General features: G+C 39.8%; 1 protein-coding gene across 5 annotated transcripts in view; it reads right to left on the bottom strand.

The window, feature by feature from the left end:
- Positions 1 to 20183, bottom strand: part of RBL2 (retinoblastoma-like 2) — a 60935-nt gene that overhangs the window by 24169 nt on the left and 16583 nt on the right. For 4 of the 5 annotated variants that reach the window (XM_015572650.1, XM_015572649.1, XM_015572651.1 and 1 more), the window contains 14 exons: positions 19675 to 19844; positions 17950 to 18059; positions 16954 to 17057; positions 14259 to 14396; positions 13271 to 13435; positions 12704 to 12812; positions 11662 to 11931; positions 11189 to 11466; positions 10929 to 11105; positions 9964 to 10035; positions 9020 to 9125; positions 8246 to 8451; positions 7509 to 7673; positions 1554 to 1725 (listed from right to left, as the gene is read on the bottom strand). In XM_015572650.1, the coding sequence (XP_015428136.1) occupies positions 1555 to 1725; positions 7509 to 7673; positions 8246 to 8451; positions 9020 to 9125; positions 9964 to 10035; positions 10929 to 11105; positions 11189 to 11466; positions 11662 to 11931; positions 12704 to 12812; positions 13271 to 13435; positions 14259 to 14396; positions 16954 to 17057; positions 17950 to 18059; positions 19675 to 19844 (2241 nt within the window). In that variant the 3' untranslated portion in view covers position 1554. Of the gene's footprint in view, positions 1 to 102; positions 1726 to 7508; positions 7674 to 8245; positions 8452 to 9019; positions 9126 to 9963; positions 10036 to 10928; positions 11106 to 11188; positions 11467 to 11661; positions 11932 to 12703; positions 12813 to 13270; positions 13436 to 14258; positions 14397 to 16953; positions 17058 to 17949; positions 18060 to 19674; positions 19845 to 20183 lie in introns of those variants that run through there. The other variant, XM_006777050.2, reaches the window with a different exon arrangement.

The following is a 20183-nucleotide window of genomic DNA, read 5'->3' as shown; positions in this document are numbered from 1 at the left end:
CACCTGACTCAGTCTTCAGCCTACTGTATTACTGATTTACGAATCACTACCAGGTGCATGTTAGGGGAGTGAGGAGGCCAGAACACTGGTTCATAGTTTTTGTTTTTTTTAAAGCAAATTACTTACTGTATTTTTATGGCAGGAGGGAGAAAAAGTGTTAGAACAGTTTCTAATGAAGTCAAATATTTAAGTGATGAATGACTAATGTGTTTTGTAGAGACAAAATAAACCAATAAATGATGGTTCTTTGTCATTTATGCAGGAAACTAAATACCCTTTTCTCAGTATAACTGAACAAAGATTAATTTATAAATGCTTTATTGAAAAATACACTTATTTTCATATAAAATTACAGTAGCAGTAAGTATCTGGAGAGGTTTTATAAATATTTTTGCAGAACACTATTCTAACTGAACAGTGTAATTAAAGTTCCATATTTCTTTCAGAGCATTATGAAGTTACCTAGTAACTTTGTTTATACTGATTCAATTTACAATTGAATTTTCTCCCTAATATTATTCAGTCAACTTAAAAACTGCTGGAACAATACTGATTAATAAAGTTATATATAGATACTTCAATAGCTGCTAAATAACCTTTTCTAATTTGTATGACTGGTACTATGTACTCACTGAAAACCTAAACTCCTTTTTTAAACTGCCAGGAACATACCAAAAGATAGTTTAAAATGTATCACCTTAGTAGACACATGTCTTTTGGAAAACTACCTCCTAAAGTGGCCATAATTTTTCATATTAATTTCCTTAATTCAACTTGATTTAAAAATCTTCACTCAGCCAGCCGATCCCTATTAATAGGGGGTTGGGGGAGACCTGGAAAATTTAAAATACGTGTGCCCCAAAGGTGGCTACTGGGGCTTTAACAGTTCTAAAAACGTACAAAAAGCATCAAAGAGGATGTTGAGTGTTTAGCCTAGCAGTTTTGTACTTAATAAAGTTCACATTGTAGAAAGTGCCATCACAATATACAGCAAAACCTGGATTACGAAATCATGCTTTTTACAGCCCAAAAGTGCCACTTATTACACAACTCACGCACACCACACACCAAACACGCAAGCACCTGCCACGCTGCACCACACCTACGGGAGGGAAGGACACACAGGGACCGGGAGACGCGGGCCATCTGAGCTTGGGCCCTCTCCCTTGTTAAGTTTCAAAAATGCAAAATTCTCACACTCCTACCAAGTGTTTTAGGACAGAATACCTAGTTTTTGTGTTGCTTTTCAGGAGCGCCAGAGCAGACCACAAACGGGTAGGAATGGACTGAAACAGCCCTCTGCTGGAGGGTCAGCAGAGACCGCATGCTTTGTTCTCTACAATACCTGTAAAAGCTTTGCCAAAGAGTTAACAAATCCCAGACCGGTTTCTAAGCAGCCTTGACGGCAAGCACTGAGTGGTAGGAAAAAGGCAGATGGGATGAGTAAAAATAAGGATATTGGAAAGAGTAAGGAAAAGAGCCCCATAATCTAGCATGCATTAAATGATGCTGTTAAACAGTTTGTGAAAGGAGTTTCAATACAACAGACTAACCTCAGTGGGAACCTCGGTCATTAGCTACATCTTGGAGACGGCGTATTAAGGCAGTATGATTTTCTGGGCAAATTCTTTTGGCAGGCGATTCACTTCCATCTTCCAAAAGAATCCCTCTCTTTTTGGTTGGAGTTTCTCCTGTCCGTATCATACTGTTAATTTCTCTTAGTCTCTAGAGCGAGGGAAAAACAGATATAAAAACTTGAAAACCCGAATACACACAATGCGTTGTTAAGGCAAAGAACCTCAAGTGAGTTAAGTGGTTTACCTTGAACATCTCCATGGAGAAAAGAACTACTGAGCTACCCAGCCTCCCCATGTCAACCTCTCTGCTGGCTGAGCCGATGACTGGGCGGAGAAGGAGGGCTTAATAAGCTCCGCAGATGGAGTGGACGAACACTTTTCCAAATGCAAGAGCTGACACATCTGTGATTTCTTTCTACGGTAGTTATAGATCATGACATGGCTAATAACTTATTTAATCAATTCCATACATCCCCATTCTCCTTTTAAAAAAAGCATGATTTTGCATTGTATTGTGCTGATTTTTTTTTTAAGTCTAGCAGCCATTTTCAACAGGAATTTCACGAGAGAAGTAAGCCTTAATTCCCTAAAGCATCCTTTGTAAGTAACTTATTGGTATGATCTGGAATGTCATAGTTACTTGTTGTCCTTGGGAGATTGAGAACAGTTGGGCAAATTCTCTGCGGGGAACGCCTCCTGAGGAAACACTGCCTGGTGCTGGAGACCAGATTGGTTCTCAGCGCCTTCAGCGAGCAGTTCCTCCAAAGCCCCAAAGTCAGTGTACCCCACTCTTTTCTGGTCGTGTTTGGTTAAAGGGTTTTTTTCATGTGCTGCCTCCTTGCCCTTGTTTCCTGTTGGAAAGCACATGAGCATATATGTTCACATGCACTTCCTAGAGGAAACAGGCTTAGACTTCCGTGTCTGTGTGGATCACCCGCACTGCATGCAGTACTCTCCAGTATGTGGCATGGCTTAATCCCCTCTGGACATGTTACTCCTCCCAGCTGTTCGGTGCTGTAAGCAAGGCTATCATGCTGACTGTTCAACAAGCTGCACCTGCCCTGACCGGTGTCACTCATGACCCGTCATCTCACTTGATACCACTTTGTAATATTCGTCCTTGATCTCAGTTATCACCTAGTAAGTCACGATGACAAATATTTCTCCAACCAACAGTCTAATATTGCTTTCTATTATTGGAGAAACTCCCAATTCTGTGCTACAGTTTTTTCTGGCACCTTCCAGTTGGTGATCATGGACAAGCAGGATTGAAAGTCACAACTCTGGATCCTTAACTTAAAATTTACCCTGGTAAGTGTACAGTTCTACACGTTTAACAAATACACAGCCATGTAATCACCACGGTAAAGATAGAAAACAGTTCCTTCACTCCAGGAAATTCCCTCGTAGTCCCAGCTACCCCACCCCAAGGCAGTCACTGATGTTCTGTCCCTACAGTGTCCTAGACATGGAATCAAGAGAGGAAGTGGCCTGATGAATGAGTGACTTCCACTTAAGCATTAATGCCCTTGAGGTTCATTTTCGTTGCTAAGCATATCAGGGCTTTTTATTGCAAAGCAGTACTCTGCTGAGTCTACTACCCAGGCCTGTTTACCATTAACCAGCTGGAGGACACGGGTGGTTTTCTACTGTTTGGTAAACAGGAATAAAGTCATAAGGGTTCATGAGCATGTTTTGCATGAACCTAAGTTTTCATTCCACATGGGTAAATCCCTAGGAGGGAGGATTACTGGTTCTATGGTAAAGGTATGTTTAACTCTATTTTCCAGATATGACGTCTCTGCTATACCATTCTGTATTCTGACCAGCAATATAAGTTCCAATCGCTCTACATCACTGCCAGTGTTTGTTGTCATTAAGATTTTAGTCATTTTCATAGGCAGATAATAGGTGAAGTGTGTTAAAATCTTTTGCCCATTTTTAAATCTGGTTTCCCTTTTGAGTTTTGATGATCCTTTACATACCGTAGGTACAAATCCTTTATCAGCTATGAGATCTGTAAAATTTTCTTCGTCTGTGGCTTGTCTGTCTTAATTTTGATCATCTATGTGTCAGTCTTTGAAAGATTGTGCTATTGATGCTATATCTAAACCCACGTTCACAAAGATTTGCTTCTATGGCTTAACTTAAGTTTCATAGTTTAGGTCTGTGGTTCATTTTGAGTTAATTTTTTGTATATGGCACAGTGTCTGGGTGCAACTTTAATATTTTTGAACATAGGTATCCAATTGTTTCAGCACCAACTATTGAAAAGGCTATCCTTTCTCCACTGAATTGCTTTTGCACCTTTGTTGAAAATTAGTTGGCCTTTTACACAGTGGGGCAAAAGAGGTTTACAATTGGTCATATGGAAATAATACAATAAATAAGCATAAACTGCATACTCACAACTGTAAACCTACATTTGCCCCACCTGAATGTGTGGTCTGTTTCTGGATTCTGTTCTATTGATCTGTTACTCTACTTTCACCAGTACCACACACCGTCTTGATTACTGTGGCTTTAAAGTAAGTCTTGAAATCAGACAGCGTGTTTCATTTTTCCAAAACTGTTTTAATTATTCTAGTTCCTTTGCATTTTCATGTAAGTTTTGGAACCAGTTTAAAGTTATATAAATAATTCTGCCAGGATTTTCACAGGAATTGAAGTTGAATTTGTAGATCAAGTGGGAGAAAACAGATCTTGATGTTTCCAGTTCCTGGATATGATATATATCTCTCCATTTTCTCAATCTTTAACTTCTCTCACCAAGATTCTGTAGTTTTCAGGATACGAATCTTGCACATCTTTTATCAGACTTGACTGTAAGTGTTAAGTTTTTATTGCTGTGTATAGTGTTTAAAATTCTTTTACTTCTACTTACTCGTTGCTGGTATATAGAAATACGTATATTTGATTTTTGTATGTTAATTATGGAACCTGCCTAATCTTTAGTTTCAGTAACTTTTTGTAGATGATTTTTCCGTGTAGAAAACTATGTTGTGAATTGAGACAGTTTTCTTCCTTTTCCATCATGTACGTCTTCTCTATCTTGCCTTATTGTGTCTGATAGGACCTACAGCTACAGTGTTGAATAGGAGCGGTAAGAGCAGAGATCCTTGCCTTCTTCCTGATCTTAGAGGGAAGGCATCCAGTCTTTTACCATTAAGTATGAGGTTAGTGATAATTTCAAATGTATTTATCTTCTTTATCAGGTTGAGGAAGTCCCCTGAGAGTTTTATCATGAATGAATGTTGGATAGGGCTATTAAAACTACTTCCTTTTTACTGTTTTAGAAGTTTGTCTCAGGGAGTTAGTTCATTTCATCTGTATTATCACATTTATTGGCACAAAGTTGTTTTTTTATCCTTCCTACTTAGTCTATACAGAGATGTATCTTTTTTATCTTCTCAAAAAAACCAAAACCTTTAACTTTTAATGGCTTTTATTTTCTCTACTTTCAGTTGTTTATTTCATTGATTCCTGCTCTTTCTCAAGTTGCTTAGTCACTAACTTGAGACCTTTTTTCTTTCTCTATAGGTATTTAGAACTATAGTTTTTCCTCTTAGCACTGTTTTTGCTGCATTTCACAAATTTAGATATGTTGATTCAGAAATACACAATTTAGTTTCCAAAAATTTGGGGATTTTCCAGAGAAAATACATTATCTGAATCCTTTACAATTTATTGAGACTTGTTTTTGTGATCCAGAATGTGTTCTATCTTGGTAAATGTCCCATGTGTACTTGGTGCCACCGGAATGTTCTGTAAACACCAGTTAGTCAACAACATTAATGAATCCTGAATATTCTTACTGATTTTCTCTACTTGTTCTTTTTTTTTCTATTTAGGATTGTATGTCCTTATCATTAGGAAATGACCTTCTTAGCACTGGTAATACTTTTTGCTCTTCAGATATTAATATAGCAATCCAGGCTTTCTTTTGATAAGTGTCAATAGAGTATAACTTTGTCTATCCTTTTACTTTTTTAAAAACACAGCTTTATAGGGATGTAACTCACATACCATATAATTCATCTATTTGAAGTGTACAAACCCATGGCTTTTAGTATGTCTCTGGAGTTGTGCAATCATCGCTCTTTCGTCAGCTCAGAAACTCTGTGCCTTCCACTCCCCCAGCAGTCAGCACTCACTAACCTACTTCTGCTTCAGTGAGTCTGCCCTCTGGACATTCCATATAAAGGGATCATGCATGTGTATCCTCTTGGAACTGGCTGGATGTGTTCAAGGTCCACCAATGTTGTAGCCTGTGTCACTACTTTTTTATTGGAGTAATATTCCATCGTATGGATCTACATTTTATTTATTTATTAGTTAACGGGAGTTTGGGGTTATAACCCTTTAAACTAGCTGTGTCTTTAAAGTGTGTTACACATAAGCAATAAATAGTTGGGCCTTGCTTTCTCACCCATTGTTACAACTCTGCCTTTTAATTGGTATTCTTAGACCACTTACATTTAATTGCTATTTTTCCATATGTCCTTCCATTTTTTAGCCCTTCTTTTGAAATGAGTATTCTGATTTTCCCCCCCATTTAACTCTTAAATTCTAACTGGATTAATATGGTTATAGTTATAAGAGGAAAATCTAATAGAGGAAATGTCAGAGTCATTTCATCGAACTCCAATTGTTTTTTTTAGGGGCTATTGCCATTTTTGTTCACAGTACATAATTGTACTGTGAATATTATTGGCATTAGATCAAACCTATGAAATGGTTTGAGGAAATTATAAATCTTTTTCATATTTGGTCTTCCTATTCAGAAACATTAGTATAATTCCAATTTTTTAAAACCACTAATTCAAGTTAAATAATTTGATACATTTATTCCAAGCTATGTGATACTTTGCTGCTATTTATAGAAGTTTTTCCATTATATTTTCGAACATTTTTTTTACTTATTTTCCTTTCTATTTTTAAAGATTTCAATCTTACAGAAAAGTTGGAAGAATAGTACACTGAGTACCCATTATTGATTAACACTTACCTCATTTGTCCTCTCTATAATCTTTTATAATTGAACTATTTGAAAGTAAGTTACTGACACTGGAACAGGGCATCTCTGACTACCTCAAGCATATTCTCCTACATAATCCAGTACCACCATCAAAACCAAAGAAATTTAACAGAAACTTTAAAGGTAAATATCAACATTAAAGTCCACATCACATTTCCCCACAAAAATGAGCTTTACAGCCAAGTTTCCCCTGTGGCTGTCCTGCCTGTTCAGTTTCCTTCACTCTCTAACAGGCCCTCCCCCATCTGCCAGTTCCCATCATATTCACATGTGTGAGAGTGCATCTGTAAACACAGTGTCACATCAGGCCTTTGGGACCAGCCGCACTCCTCACCACAGCATGATTCCCAGTGGCTGCTGCGTCCTGAGCCCCTTTCCCGGCACACTCGGCAGCCTGCTGACTTCCACCTCCAGGCCTGATGCAGGCTTCCCTCCCCGTCCCCGCCTCAGACTGAGGCCGGTGCGGCTCACAAATCCAGGCGACATGACCAGCACTGCTCTGTGCAGAATGTCCATCCCCCCAGGCAAAGACAAAGAGCCAGGGGACAGAGACACTGCCTGTCGCAGAAACAGGTACTCAGTCATCAGTTTAGAGAAACCAATTTTCTTTCCCGAAAAAAATTTGGAATTTAAAAATTTTACAGATGGAATAAAAACCACAAAATCCCAGATTTACAGTAGAATGTTAAAAATGCACAAATAGGAAAAGGAAAGAATGAAAATAAATCCAAGTCCCTTAACTTGATTTCCAACTCTGAAATTCTCCCCCCGAAACCCCTGGTTTTTGCTCCACTGGGACCTAACTGGTCACCTTTCCCTGAAAGCTCCCATCCGCCGTTTCTAGACTCCTAAGCAGGTTGTGGGTGGGAGAAGCCGAGAGGGGCCAGGCTCACCTTGGAAGGACTGTTGCTGAAGTAGTAGAAAATCTTTTCTCGAGGAGAAAACACGATTTCGTGTTTATGCGGGGAGATGTAGACGGGATGGTTCTGAGACAGCTGCACCCGGCGTGGGGAGCCTGCTCTTACAAACGGGTAGGGAGACAGCGGAGGGGCCTCCGTCTGTGAAAAAAAGGGCATTTCTCAGCTAAGCACAGTTTCTAACCGGGTCTTTTTGAAAGTGGTTATTTTTGTTGTAAGAGTGAAAAGATAATAAACCATTAGCTTTATGAATGACACCAACTAATTAACCTAAAGCAAGGCATACAAACAGCAACCATGTAAGGGCTTGCTTGTGCCAGTCCGTTTTAAGCACTTTTAGTGCATTGTGTCATTCAATCCCACACCGACCTGGTCAGCTGGGGACACTCATGCCCATTTCTTAGAGGAGGAAACGAGAGGCCTGGGGAAAGCTAAGTAGCACGGCTGCCACAGCTGCTGAGTTCCGGACGCCGGGAGCCCCTGCATTCCCTGTATTGCTGTCCCCCACAGGGAATCCAGGTACCTTCTCCTCTTGTTCAATGTGACACAACACTATCAACTGTATGAGTCACACTTTTCTGTTAGACTCCCTCCCTTTTACTTAACGAGGATTATTAATGAAACCCGTTTACATGTGGAACTGCTCACACAGAAGTGATTCCTCACCCCTCCAAAGTGAAAACAAAGTACGCAATAATCCCCGTCAAACCTACCACGTTGGCCTGTGAGTACTTCAGGGCAAATGTTTTAATTTGTTTGACGTAGACATTGTTGTAGAACTGGATGAGGTCTCCCCTCTCCTCCTCCTCCAGGTCACTGTTGGCGCCTGTGAGGCGGGTGGGTGTCGGAGGGGCGCTGCTGGGCTGTGGGACAGGCAGGGTGCTGCTGGACCTCATGACAGGACTCGAGTCTCTACTGGCTGTGGCAGGTAGAACGGGTTAAACAGAGAGACTGCCTTTATCCCATTGCATTTGCTTTTCAAAAACAAACAGCTACCCTCTCTACTTGTATAATGGCAGCAAATGGGCATGAATGCTTTTACCAGGGGGCAAAGCGCAGGCAGGTAAGACATTAAGTACTAACATCCCCCCCAGGCCATAAATGTAGGGCACAAGGAGACGGTATCACTGGTAAGTTTCACCAAGTCTCCAGAACCTGCCCCTGCAGTAAGGGGTGCAAACAATTAGGGAGGGCATTTCCACAGCATGGTTTCGGCTGGCATGCCAGACTTCCCTGAAACGCAGGCCAGCAAATTCCTGCCTGAGTCCCCTGGAGAAAAATGTTTTGCATGATGTGCCTCAAAACTATGGGATAAAGGACAAACAACGTTGCCACTAAATTTAGAATCATTTCTTCTTCCAACAAATCCTTTCCCAATAATATAGTTTATTCATAGTTTCCTTAGAAGTAATTTCATTTAGGAATCTTTAATCTTCGAGGCCTAAAGTTAATTTTATTTTGTACGTGTCCACAAAGATCCCACTTACTTCTGTCTTTGTTTAGTTCTGTTGGAGAATTCTGATGGCTTCTGCTTTCACTGCTGCCAGAATTTCTTCTTTTCCTTCTCCCTTTTATCAAAACACTTCTATACACCTTTAGGGAGACCATGAGAAGGGGACAGAAATGACAATTTATGGAATACAGCCTAGATCACATGGCCTTGACATGTGATTTAATTCTCACAACAATCCTGCGAAATAATAGTTCTCCTCCTCAGGGGAAGTTAATCAATGCAGCCAAGGTCATATGTCTGTTATGTAACAGATCCAGGGGGACACCAGGGCCTGCGGCTTGAAATTCCAAGTACAGCCTACAATGTGACAGAGCAGGATAGGACCCAACCATAAAGCCAAGACATTCTAAGCCAACCACAGATGTCACACACGCCTGCCCCTTTAAGGGAGATGAATAATATTAAAGGTAAAATGAGTCTTAAATCTTCATTAGAAGTTGTCTTGGTTAAATGTACCATATTTCCTAAATCAGACTGATAGGTGGCACAGAAACCAAACAACCTTCCAGTTTACATCTTTCCTGTGATTAGCTAAATTAAGCCGTCTGTTATTTCATGTCATTGCCTTTAGGAGAGAAGAGAACTTAAACCAGTGGTTCTCAACCTTCTGGCCCTTTAAATACAGTTCCTCATGTGGTGACCCAACCATAAAATTATTTTCGTTGCTACTTCATAACTGTAATGTTGCTACTGTTATGAATCGTAATGTAACTGATATGCAGGATGGTCTTAGGCGACCCCTGTGAAAGGGTTGTTCGACCGCCAAAGGGGTCGCGACCCACAGGTTGAGAACTGATCAAACCAAAGACTTCCTTTAAAGTAAAGGCTGGGGAAAGGCTACAGAAACAACTCGGGTTGACTTTTTGTGTTTCTCAAAGACGTGAAGCTTTATTTTCAATCCTAAGAGAAGTAAGTTACCTGGCTCCGGGCCTGTGGCTGAGTCCTGTAACAACGCATAATGTCCTGGAAGGACTTGTCCTCTTTTGTGACCTGGAAAAGAATAACAGTATTTTGTGAGAGCGATGGACTTCCAGTAACATGCTGTGAGCACTATACACTTGCTCCACAGTGAAACTGGTGAAAATTCTATTAAAATTAGTCACTTAAAATCTGCAAATGGTCCTAAGGCACATAAGTGAAGAACTATCTATGAAAGGAAACTTAAAATTCAGCAACATTAGAGGTGGTAATGGTACCTAAACCAAGACCTGGCATAACATTTCACGAGAGCGAGAAAATGGCACTTCACTTACTACAGAACCCCAGACAACTTCTACTCAGAAACTATGCAGGCAAAGAGGCAGTCAAACAACATATTAAAAGTGCTCAAAGTAAAAAATCTAAAGATTCCAGTATCCAATAGTGATCTTTCTTTTTTTTTTTTAAATATATTTTATTGATTTTTTACAGAGAGGAAAGGAGAGAGATAGAGAGTTAGAAACATCGATGAGAGAGAAACATCGATCAGCTGCCTCCTGCACATCCCCCACTGGGGAAGTGCGCGCAACCCAGGTACATGCCCTTGACCGGAATCGAACCCGGGACCCCTCAGTCCCCAGGCCGACGCTCTATCCACTGAGCCAAACCGGTTCCGGCCAATAGTGGTCTTTCAAAAATTAAAAGAAATGAATATATAATCACAGATGTCTGGGCCAATGTGTACAGTGGTTAGAGCACCAGCCCATGTACCAAACGTCGTGGGTTCGATACCCAGCCCCAGTCAGGGTGAGTATGGGAGACAACCAATTGATGTGTCTGTGTCTCTATCCCTTCCTCTCTCAAAAAAAAAATCAATGGAAAAAATCCTCAGGTGCGGATAAAGAATTTTTTTTCCCCTGAGGGTAGGGAATTATCTTTTTCCTTTTATAGTCCGAAGTCCTCACCTTTGCCATCACATAAATGGCACACATTAACAACTGGTCCAGGTGTCTGTCCATCATGAGTTCAGGACACTGAATTATGGAGAATTCAAAGCAGGTCCAGATTTTTTTCCTTAGCTCATCTGAAATATCCAGCTTAGCACAAAGATCCCTCAGGCGGACACCTGCTAAGTGGTAAACCTGGTAGATAAAAAAACCGCCTCAGAACCTGTTTATCTAACACATTCCCCAAACTCGTGACCAGTGAGAAGACAGGAAGTTACCTTTCTAAAGAACAGCGATAAGGAGCTGGTCTTCCTGGGCCTGCCGCTGCCGCTGGGTAAGGGGGGGCCTTGCTTCTGCTGTGCCCCCGGGGAGAGCTGCGGAATGGCCACCTGCCCCGGGACTTGCAAGGTGGTTCCTGCCACCTGTTGAGAGCTCAAATTCCCAGCCAGGGCCTGGGCACTGAGGGGCGGCATGGAGCCCGTCACGGCTGATGCCTGCCCCCCAACATTGACTTGGACCGGGAAGAACGTTATCCCTCCATTTTCATTGGCAATACCTGTTTGTTACAAAGAGAAAAGCACAAAGGAAATGCTGATAATACAAGGTTCCCCAGGCAGGGTTTCCAATTCCTCCCGCTCCTAACCCCCTCCCCGCTAAATGCTTGTCGCATCATCATTCCAGCCGAATCTCAGGTAACTTCCCAATGAATGCCACAGAGAAAGAACTCGCTATCCAACTCAGCCTGCCTTACCTTGTACAGGAATGGTCACAGTTTGTCCATTGTTGGCTGTGACCGTGGCTGTTGCCATGGTGACCAAAGTCTGTCCAGGAACTGGTGTGACAGGAACCGCCTCCCCAGGCACGTTCTGCACGGGGACAGCACTGACCAGGGGCTGTGGGGGCCCGCGCCCGGGTGCTCCCCTGTCAGAGGGGCTGTCGTTCTCGACGAAGAGCCGTCTTCGGGTGGAGCTGGCAGTTGGGGAGCTGTACCTCTCATATAATGTGGTTGGAGAGGTGATGCCTAGAGCCAAAAAAAATCAAACCACTTCACTCAGGGAGAAGGAGCGGACTCATCCAAGCTGTTATTAGTGCACAAAAACTAATTTAAAAGCCAACAAAAATTACATGAGTCACATCATAGTAATAATTCCACTGAACACTATTATGAGCAAAATTTAAAGAAAGATTTTTCTCTATTTGTCTCTCAGGACTCCCTTCTTCACTCCACCTTCTGCTAAATCAAATGAGGCTTTGCCCTCCACTAGTTCAGGGCCTTGCTGAGCGAGGGGCAATTTAAAGAATTGTACTATTTTTCCATGCTATTTTTAACCATATTCAATTTCTACCTGATGCTCATGTAAAATGTGATTCTGACATAAACCCACTACTTGATAAGGGGACCTGATGAATTTGATATCCCCATCTGGGAGCATTTCCCCCCGTTTTATGAATCTTCATCTTTGTCCAAATACAGATAATTACTAAAACTCAATAATGTCCTTTAGAAAGAATGGACATGCATGTTTTTTATTCAATTAAGCTTAGTTTAATTTTTTTAAAACAACTTTATTGAGAAATACAGTGTGTCCCCAAAAAATGTCTACACGTGTAGAATAATTATAAAGGCGGTGTTTATTAAAATACCGTTCATTTTCAAAATGTAATAGAATCAGCTATCACACATTTTTGGGGGACACCCTGTATAAGCCCTAGGAACGTCACTTGCAGGTTTAGATGGAAGTCAGATCCCCAGATCTTAGACCCCATCTATGTGCCTTAGTATTTAAACTTACTTCTTCCGAGCCCGCCAGTCTCGGCACGAACTTCACTCACTCTTCTGGGAGTCAAAGGGGTGCCAGCCATACACATGTCATCTCTTTCCAGGTGCTGCGGTGGCATGACCTACAAAGAATGTTCACACAGAAGGCCATTATTCAAAAAGCATTATTAAAAATACAATAATCACCTAAGGTAAAATTAAACTGTCTTGGCTCATCCCTTATTCCATCTGTCAGCTGTCTTTTCCACTGGCAGGCTTAAACATTTCAAAACCTGGTAACTAGGTACTAAATATGAATGAGCAGTCCTTACTGATGTGGAGAATTGGCGTATCAAGCATCTAAGGTAGAGACACTTGATTAAGAGATCACGGTAGAACACTGAATTCTTCCCCTGTCACTGAAAACCTGGGGCAAGCACACAGTCATTCTGATTCTTGTCTCCTATTGGATGCAGGTGCTTAACCGCTCACTCTGCACGAGGAAGACATGAAGTGTAACTGTGCCCTGGGAAGAAGGTGGTGAGCAGACTAGATACTGCTGTACTTTCCTTAGAGAAAGACCTTACAGTCGCTCACAAACCTCTTCACAGGTAGGGACTCGGTTGTCATTCTCTCTAATCCTGTCCCAGAGCGGAGACTCTGGCTTCCAGGCCAGATGATCCAAGATCTGTTCTTCAATCTGATTGAGGTGTTTCACCACCTCTCTGCAGAGGCCATCTTCTGCTCGGATGAATACTTCTATCACCTGAAATGAAGAAAAGGCCCTGGTTTAATAATTTTAAAAAAAATAATATAATAAAAAAAATATATGTATAAAAAAAGGGTAACTTTTTTTACGTATTTATAGATATAACAAAGACAATTTATAAAAAATTGTAAGTTTAAAGAATAGTACTATTTTGAAACAGCTGCTCCTCCCTTCTGCCTTTATAATTAATATTTAAATTGCATTTATGAGTTACGTAAAATCTTTTCATAGTGGTGTATTTCAACATTTAAATGAAAGAATGTCTTATCTATTGAGAGTGAAACATTACTCTTTAAATTTTGTATTTAAAAACTCTAAAAATTCAATCTCTGCCACTATAAAAACGTTTTGACTGCTGTAGCTGAATTAAATAAATTCATATACTCAATATCAAGAAGGAAACGACCAGTCAATGCCCTTCCTCTGTGCCTCTATAATCACGTCAAAGAGGATTTTTGTTTCTGAAAGACACATTCAATACTATTTAAATTCCATAAAAAAGATTGCTCTGTAAGATAAGCTAGTGATAGGTTTGCTATTTTTTTAAAAACCTTAAGCTCATAAAATGAAAGTATCTTAAAAGCCTTTATGTAATGAAAGGAATAAAATGAAACTCGCTAAGCATAGGTCTTTATTGCACAGTAAAAGAATTTATATAGTTCTTAGGACTCTATTTCTTCTCTGCTCCCCAAATACAGAAATTATTAATAAATGTAATTAAAAATAAATATACTTAGATATTAAAATGAACTAGATGGCTAACAATAGGAAATTGGTCTCATCTATAATTTTCTCATTATTATCAGATCTTTAAAAATACCTTATAAAAGTGATAAAGTGGCACATCAAATATCTCGGTAATGAATGGAAAATTCCCAGGAGGCTTATAAGAAAAAGTGACAACCTCGAGGCAGCAGGCCAAGAGTGATCTGTGGAATGCATCTTGTTCCAGAATGCTCTGTAAAGCAGTTATTAACATGCAGAAACATTAGTCTACTCTGATAAGACATTTTATACCCAGTCAAGTTAAATAAAAATACCAAAAAGTCTTATTCTCTGAATTAGTGAGTAGTATGTGCTTCTTTTCTTACAAAACTTTTAACTTTATAAATAAGTCCATTTTTTAGCAACTTTCAAAAATCTTATATATCATGAAATATAGCTAATACAAAAAATTACATCCCTAATTAAAATATACATACACTCTGATGCTTAGAAGACTAATGATCTGGAAAGATGTTACACACTAGCATTACAGTCAGAGGCCACTGTCATAAAAAGATGGCTGGAAGGAGGACAGGTGACTTGGCTAGATGGTCAACATGCTTATTCAGGGTGACATAATCACAGATGATTTTCACATGTACTTTTTCTTTGCTTATTTATTTCCTAAAATTATATATTTTTTAAAACTAAAAAGTTATATAGACACAAAAAGCACAGCCAACAAGAGCAAAAAATAGGTAAATTAGACTTCATTAAAATTAAAACCTTTGTGTATCAAAAAACACCATCAATGATGTGAAAAGACAACCCAAAGAATGGGGGCAAATATTTGTAAATCAGATATCTGATATAATTTATACTGAGAGTATATACCAAAAAGAATTGAAAGCAGAGACTCAAATAAATACTTGTACACCAATGTTTATAGCAGCATTATTCATAATAGCCAAAAGGTGGAAACAACTCAATGTCCATCAACAGATTAATGGTAAACAAAATGTAACATACACATATATGTGGTGTGTATGCACACAATATTATTCATCATTAAAAAGGAATAAGATTCTGACACATGCTACAACATGGATGAACCTTGAAAACATAATGCTGAGTAACACAGGCCAGACACAAAAGAACAAATATTGTATGACTATCTAAGGTACCTAAAATAGGTAAATGCATAGAGAAGGAAGAACAGAAGTTACCAGGGGCTAAAGGGAGGAGTGAGTGGGAAGTCATTATTTATAGGTATAAACTATCAGTTTGGGATGATAAAAAATTGTGAAGATGGCTAGTGTTGAGGGGGATGCACAACATTGTGAATCGTTAATGCCAGTGAACTGCACGCTGAAAAATGCTAAGATAGCATATTTTATGTATTTTTTACTACATTAAAAAATTTTTGAAAAATACGTTCCTTAGGTGAGTATACAGGTATCTACTTACTATCAACCGCTAAACTACTGTAATTCTTCTGTATGTGTTTCAAAGTTTAAAAATTTGTCATAAAACAGTCTTTTAAATTCATACCACCATATTTTTTTAATATATTTTATTGATTTTTTTTTTTACAGAGAGGAAGGGAGACGGAATAGAGTCAGAAACATCGAGGAGAGAGAAACATTGATCAGCTGCCTCCTACACACCCCCTACTGGGGATGTGCCTGCAACCAAGGTACACGCCCTTGACTGGAATCGAACCTGGGACCCTTCAGTCCGCAGGCCAACGGTCTATCCACTGAGCCAAATTGACCAGGGCCCACCATATTTTTATATATTAAAAAAGAAAAGGAACTAGGTACAAAGAATTAGAACAATTATAGGTCAATTTTATAATTTTCTTTAAAATGTTACTTAAAAAATTAAAATTTTTTTGATACAATTGAAAGTAAATATCACTTGTTTAAAATCAATGTACATTTTTTATTAGTAAAATCTAGGAAAAAGAATTATTTCAGCTAACCCTACCAGTGTGGCCCATGAACTAAGAGGTCCCTGATTCTGTTCCCTGTCAGGCACAAGCCCAGGTTGCAGGCTTGATCCCCAGTAGGGGGTGTGCAGGAGGCAACTGATTGATGTGCTTTTCCTCTCTCATTGACATTTCTCTCTATCCCTCTCCCTTCCTCTCTAAAATCAATAAAAAAGAATTATCTTAGCCAAGAGAAATGGCTGAATATTTATTAAAAGTCCTGCTGAGTCAATACTCAATTTATTCTTGCTATAGAAAGAAGGCTTGATAAAAAAACCCATGTTATTTAAAAACTCAGTTAAGATTAAGTCTGAGTGTTTTAACCCTTAACTAGTTTTACTACCCACAGAAGTTGGAAGTTGTAATACATGGCCTGCTGCAGCAAGGCACTGAATGGGGGCTGCAGGTGAAAGAACTCGGAACCAGCCATAGCTGGTTGGCTCCGTGGATAGAGTGTCGGCCTGTGCCTGAAGGGTTCCAGGTTCCATTCTGGTAAAGGGCACGTGCCCAGGTTGAGGGCTCCATCCCCAGTCGGGGGCGTGCAGAAGGCAGACAACAATGATTCTCCCTCATCATTGATGTTTCTATCTCTTTCTCCCTCTCCTTTCCTCTCTGAAATCAATAATATATTTAAAAAAAAAGAAAAGAACTCAGAACCATTATTCATAATAGCCAGTTTCCTTAGGTGCCAATGTTGTTCCCTCAAGGCCACGTATCATTTCTCTTGTTCAATAACGGTGTGTTTTCTTCTTTTGGTGGCTAGGGCTGACAGGAAAGCACATTTTACTGTTCTGATTCAATATGTTGGATATTTACTCACAGATAAATCCATGTCTCCCAGTCTCTTTTGTTCCTGCTCAATAATGGATTCTAATACTTTATAGTAAATCATCTCTGCAAAACGAAAGTGTCTGCTGGCAATTTCTGCAAAATAAAAGAACACAACAATCACATGCAAAGAAAAGAAACGTGAAAAATGAGGGCCATCCCATCCCCTGCCCACAATATAAAATTTAAAAACCCATACACTTCCTACAGTTGCTATTTCAATCATCCCTAAGATTCCTTAATTTTTCTAAAATGTGAAATGAAATTTTCACATAAATAACTGGAATTTAATGAGTCCATGAAGATTCACATCATTCTTATTCTGTTGGGAGGTGTGAGCAGAGCAGCGCTATGCTGGGAGGCATACAGTTGGTTACTATTCCACTCATACTTGGTTTTAATTGAAGACCTCAAAACACCTAGCACAGGTCTGGGCAGGAAAACAGCTATGTCTTCTGTTTTTACTTTTTTACATTTAATATTTCTACATTTAATATCCAGTCTACAAATGAAAACAAAAATTTTCCAAATGAAAAAGTACCAGAAGGTCAACATAATAAAGACATCAGAATAGCCCTCGCTGGTTTGGCTCAGTGGACAGAGCATTGGCCTGCGGACAAAAGGGTCTTGGGTTCGATTCCAGTTAAGGGCACAAGCTCAGGTTGCGGGCTCGATCTCCAGTGTGGGATGTGGAGGAGGCAGCCAATCCATGGTTCTCTCTCACATTCATGTTTCTCTCTCTCTCTCCCCCTCCTTTCTTCTCTCTAAAAAGCAATGGGAAAAATATCCTTGGGTGAGGATTAACAAAAGAAAGTAAATAAAATAAAGTTTCTTATTGAGAAGGGCCCAGAAATCACCGGCTGACATAAAATTGGCCTTCAACCTAAACGCATAAATCTTTTCTTCATGTTTCTGACTCAGTTACCATAAAGGACTCCATGTAGTTAAACACCAAGATGAAAACAATAAAGATAATATTAAGCTTCACCTTTAGCACAATTACTGAATTCCTCATCTGGCTGGGAATGCTGAGAATATATTTCATACATTTCTTTCAATCTGTTGGCAATAGCCTGGGTTGGATCTCTAGAACATTTCCTAAAAAATAAAAAGAAATTATCTAATTTAAAGGTCTTGCCGAGTTACAAAGTGATAAGCTGTTTACAACTCTGTATTTGTACTAACCTGTAAATATAAAATACTTTGAACACAAACTATACACTCACCCATACTTCTTTGATAAAGGTGTTGGTATTACCATTTTCAGTGGGAAAAAAAGTATTGTGTATAGTTGTATCTTCTCTGCAGTAAGTTTAGCAACCTTAACCTCTGTGCCTGTTTGATGTCCGTGACTGGACCCCACGTCTGCAATCACTGCTGACCAACTAACTGCCCTCAACTGTTCCTCTAGAGGGCACACAACGCCCAGTAAACTCCTGCAGAAAACAGCTGACGTGTAAGTAATCTCTACCACAGACTCAGATATACCCTTACTGGTATTCTACATCGTTCCCTGAAAACCAAATTATCTCATTTTTTACTTATTTATTTTACTAGAAAGACAATGTATGTCCAATGCAGAAGCATACAGAGTATCACCATGTGTGCTTTTGTAACAACTAAGTTTTTATCTTGATCATAAATATACATATTCATTGTAAAAATGTAACAAGTTTAGAAAACTATAACCGATTTTTGTTTCTTTATAATCTTGCTAGAGGTAGCTACTGGATATGCTATACAAACAGAATTTTATTTATGAACACACACAGGTACCTTTTACAACAACAAAGCCCTTCGGCTTTACCTAGTACCTGCTGGTATTTCAAGACCATGGATGGTATTTACGATTAAAGAAGCTGGTACTTCTTGTCAGAGATTGTACAAAGATTTGGGAGACAGAGATTCAATCAGGCTTCTAAAATGTGTTTATGAAATACTTCTGAATTCCAGGCAAACAAGGTCCATTTCAAAAACATGACTCAGGGAGAGGTCATACAGACAGATACAGACAGAGCCTGCTGGGTGTTAATTACAATCAAGTTTATGAAAAAAGGAGACTTCATGAAAATGTGAAGGGAACTCAGTCAGCTTAGGTATGTAATGAGTCCAGCTATGAGTGGGGAGTTACTAATATGTGTATAAAGGGCCTTCTTCTATCAGATCACCTGAAAGAAAATGGGTCCCAGAGGGCCTATGTCATCAAGTCATAAACTTTTAGGACTAACGTCCTTTTCAGGCTAAGGGTGCTCTGTAGAGTTACAGAAGTTACAGTGCTTTCACACTGGCTGTGCATGTACCCGTCTACCTTTTCTAGTAGGGACCCACCCTTCCTTCAGAAATGTGCCCAGGACCCATCCTCTCCATGAAGTCCTCTGACAACTACCATCTTCACTGATCCCCTTCCCTGACGTCTTAAGACAGAACAGCTGGTGGCGTAGTCTGGTGCCTTATTCTCCAGGGTCTAGTGCTGGTCTTTCTGTTGGTTCTAAGCCACCCGGTCTGTGTGCTCTGTGAGAGCAGCGTGAAAAGAATAAGACCCTGAGGGAAAATGATCTTCTAACCGTACCTCCTCTATTGCTATGTCTTCTGCAGACAACAGCTATAAAATCAGTAATGAGTAAATTAAGGCACAAGTAGTGAAGAATTAAAGTAAAAAATTAGAAAAATAGTCAACAGCCACATGTAGAAGGCAGGAAGGACTCACGCTGACCTCAGGATCTGCCCCAGCCTCTCACTGGGTGCGTGTCGGAGGCCCACCAGCATGGTGTGGAGACGGCTCAGGCTGTGTGTGGCTGCAGAGACCGGAGTCACACAAGGGCTGCTATTATCCTTAATGTACCTCACCCCAGTGAGCGGCGTGGAGATTCTAAGTGCTTTAGACTAAGGGGAAGAAAGAACACTATTTTAGCTTGGAAAGACTCAATTACTTCGCAATCGGGAACTGAAGGCAATCAGACTTTGTATTATTAACAAATTCTAGTGATTCGCATATCCCCATCTTGGAATTTAGACATGGCACCTCTACAGCCACCATGATCCGGTGAGGACGTGTGAAAGAACAGTCTGCATTTCAGCTAACTCAAATTTCGCCTCTTGGAAGATAAATCTTTAAGATAACGCGTATTTCCCTATGACCCCTCCTTCAAAACGTAAGCTTGAAGGCAAAAACAAGCATTAGGAAATGTAGACTGTCTTGGAGAAACAGCTAGCACCTACTGC

Source organism: Myotis davidii, unplaced genomic scaffold (assembly GCF_000327345.1).
Source record: "Myotis davidii unplaced genomic scaffold, ASM32734v1 scaffold328, whole genome shotgun sequence".
Classification (NCBI taxonomy): domain Eukaryota; kingdom Metazoa; phylum Chordata; class Mammalia; order Chiroptera; family Vespertilionidae; genus Myotis; species Myotis davidii.
The sequence above is the reverse complement of the archived record's forward strand: the minus strand, read 5'-3'. Positions and strand labels throughout refer to the sequence as shown.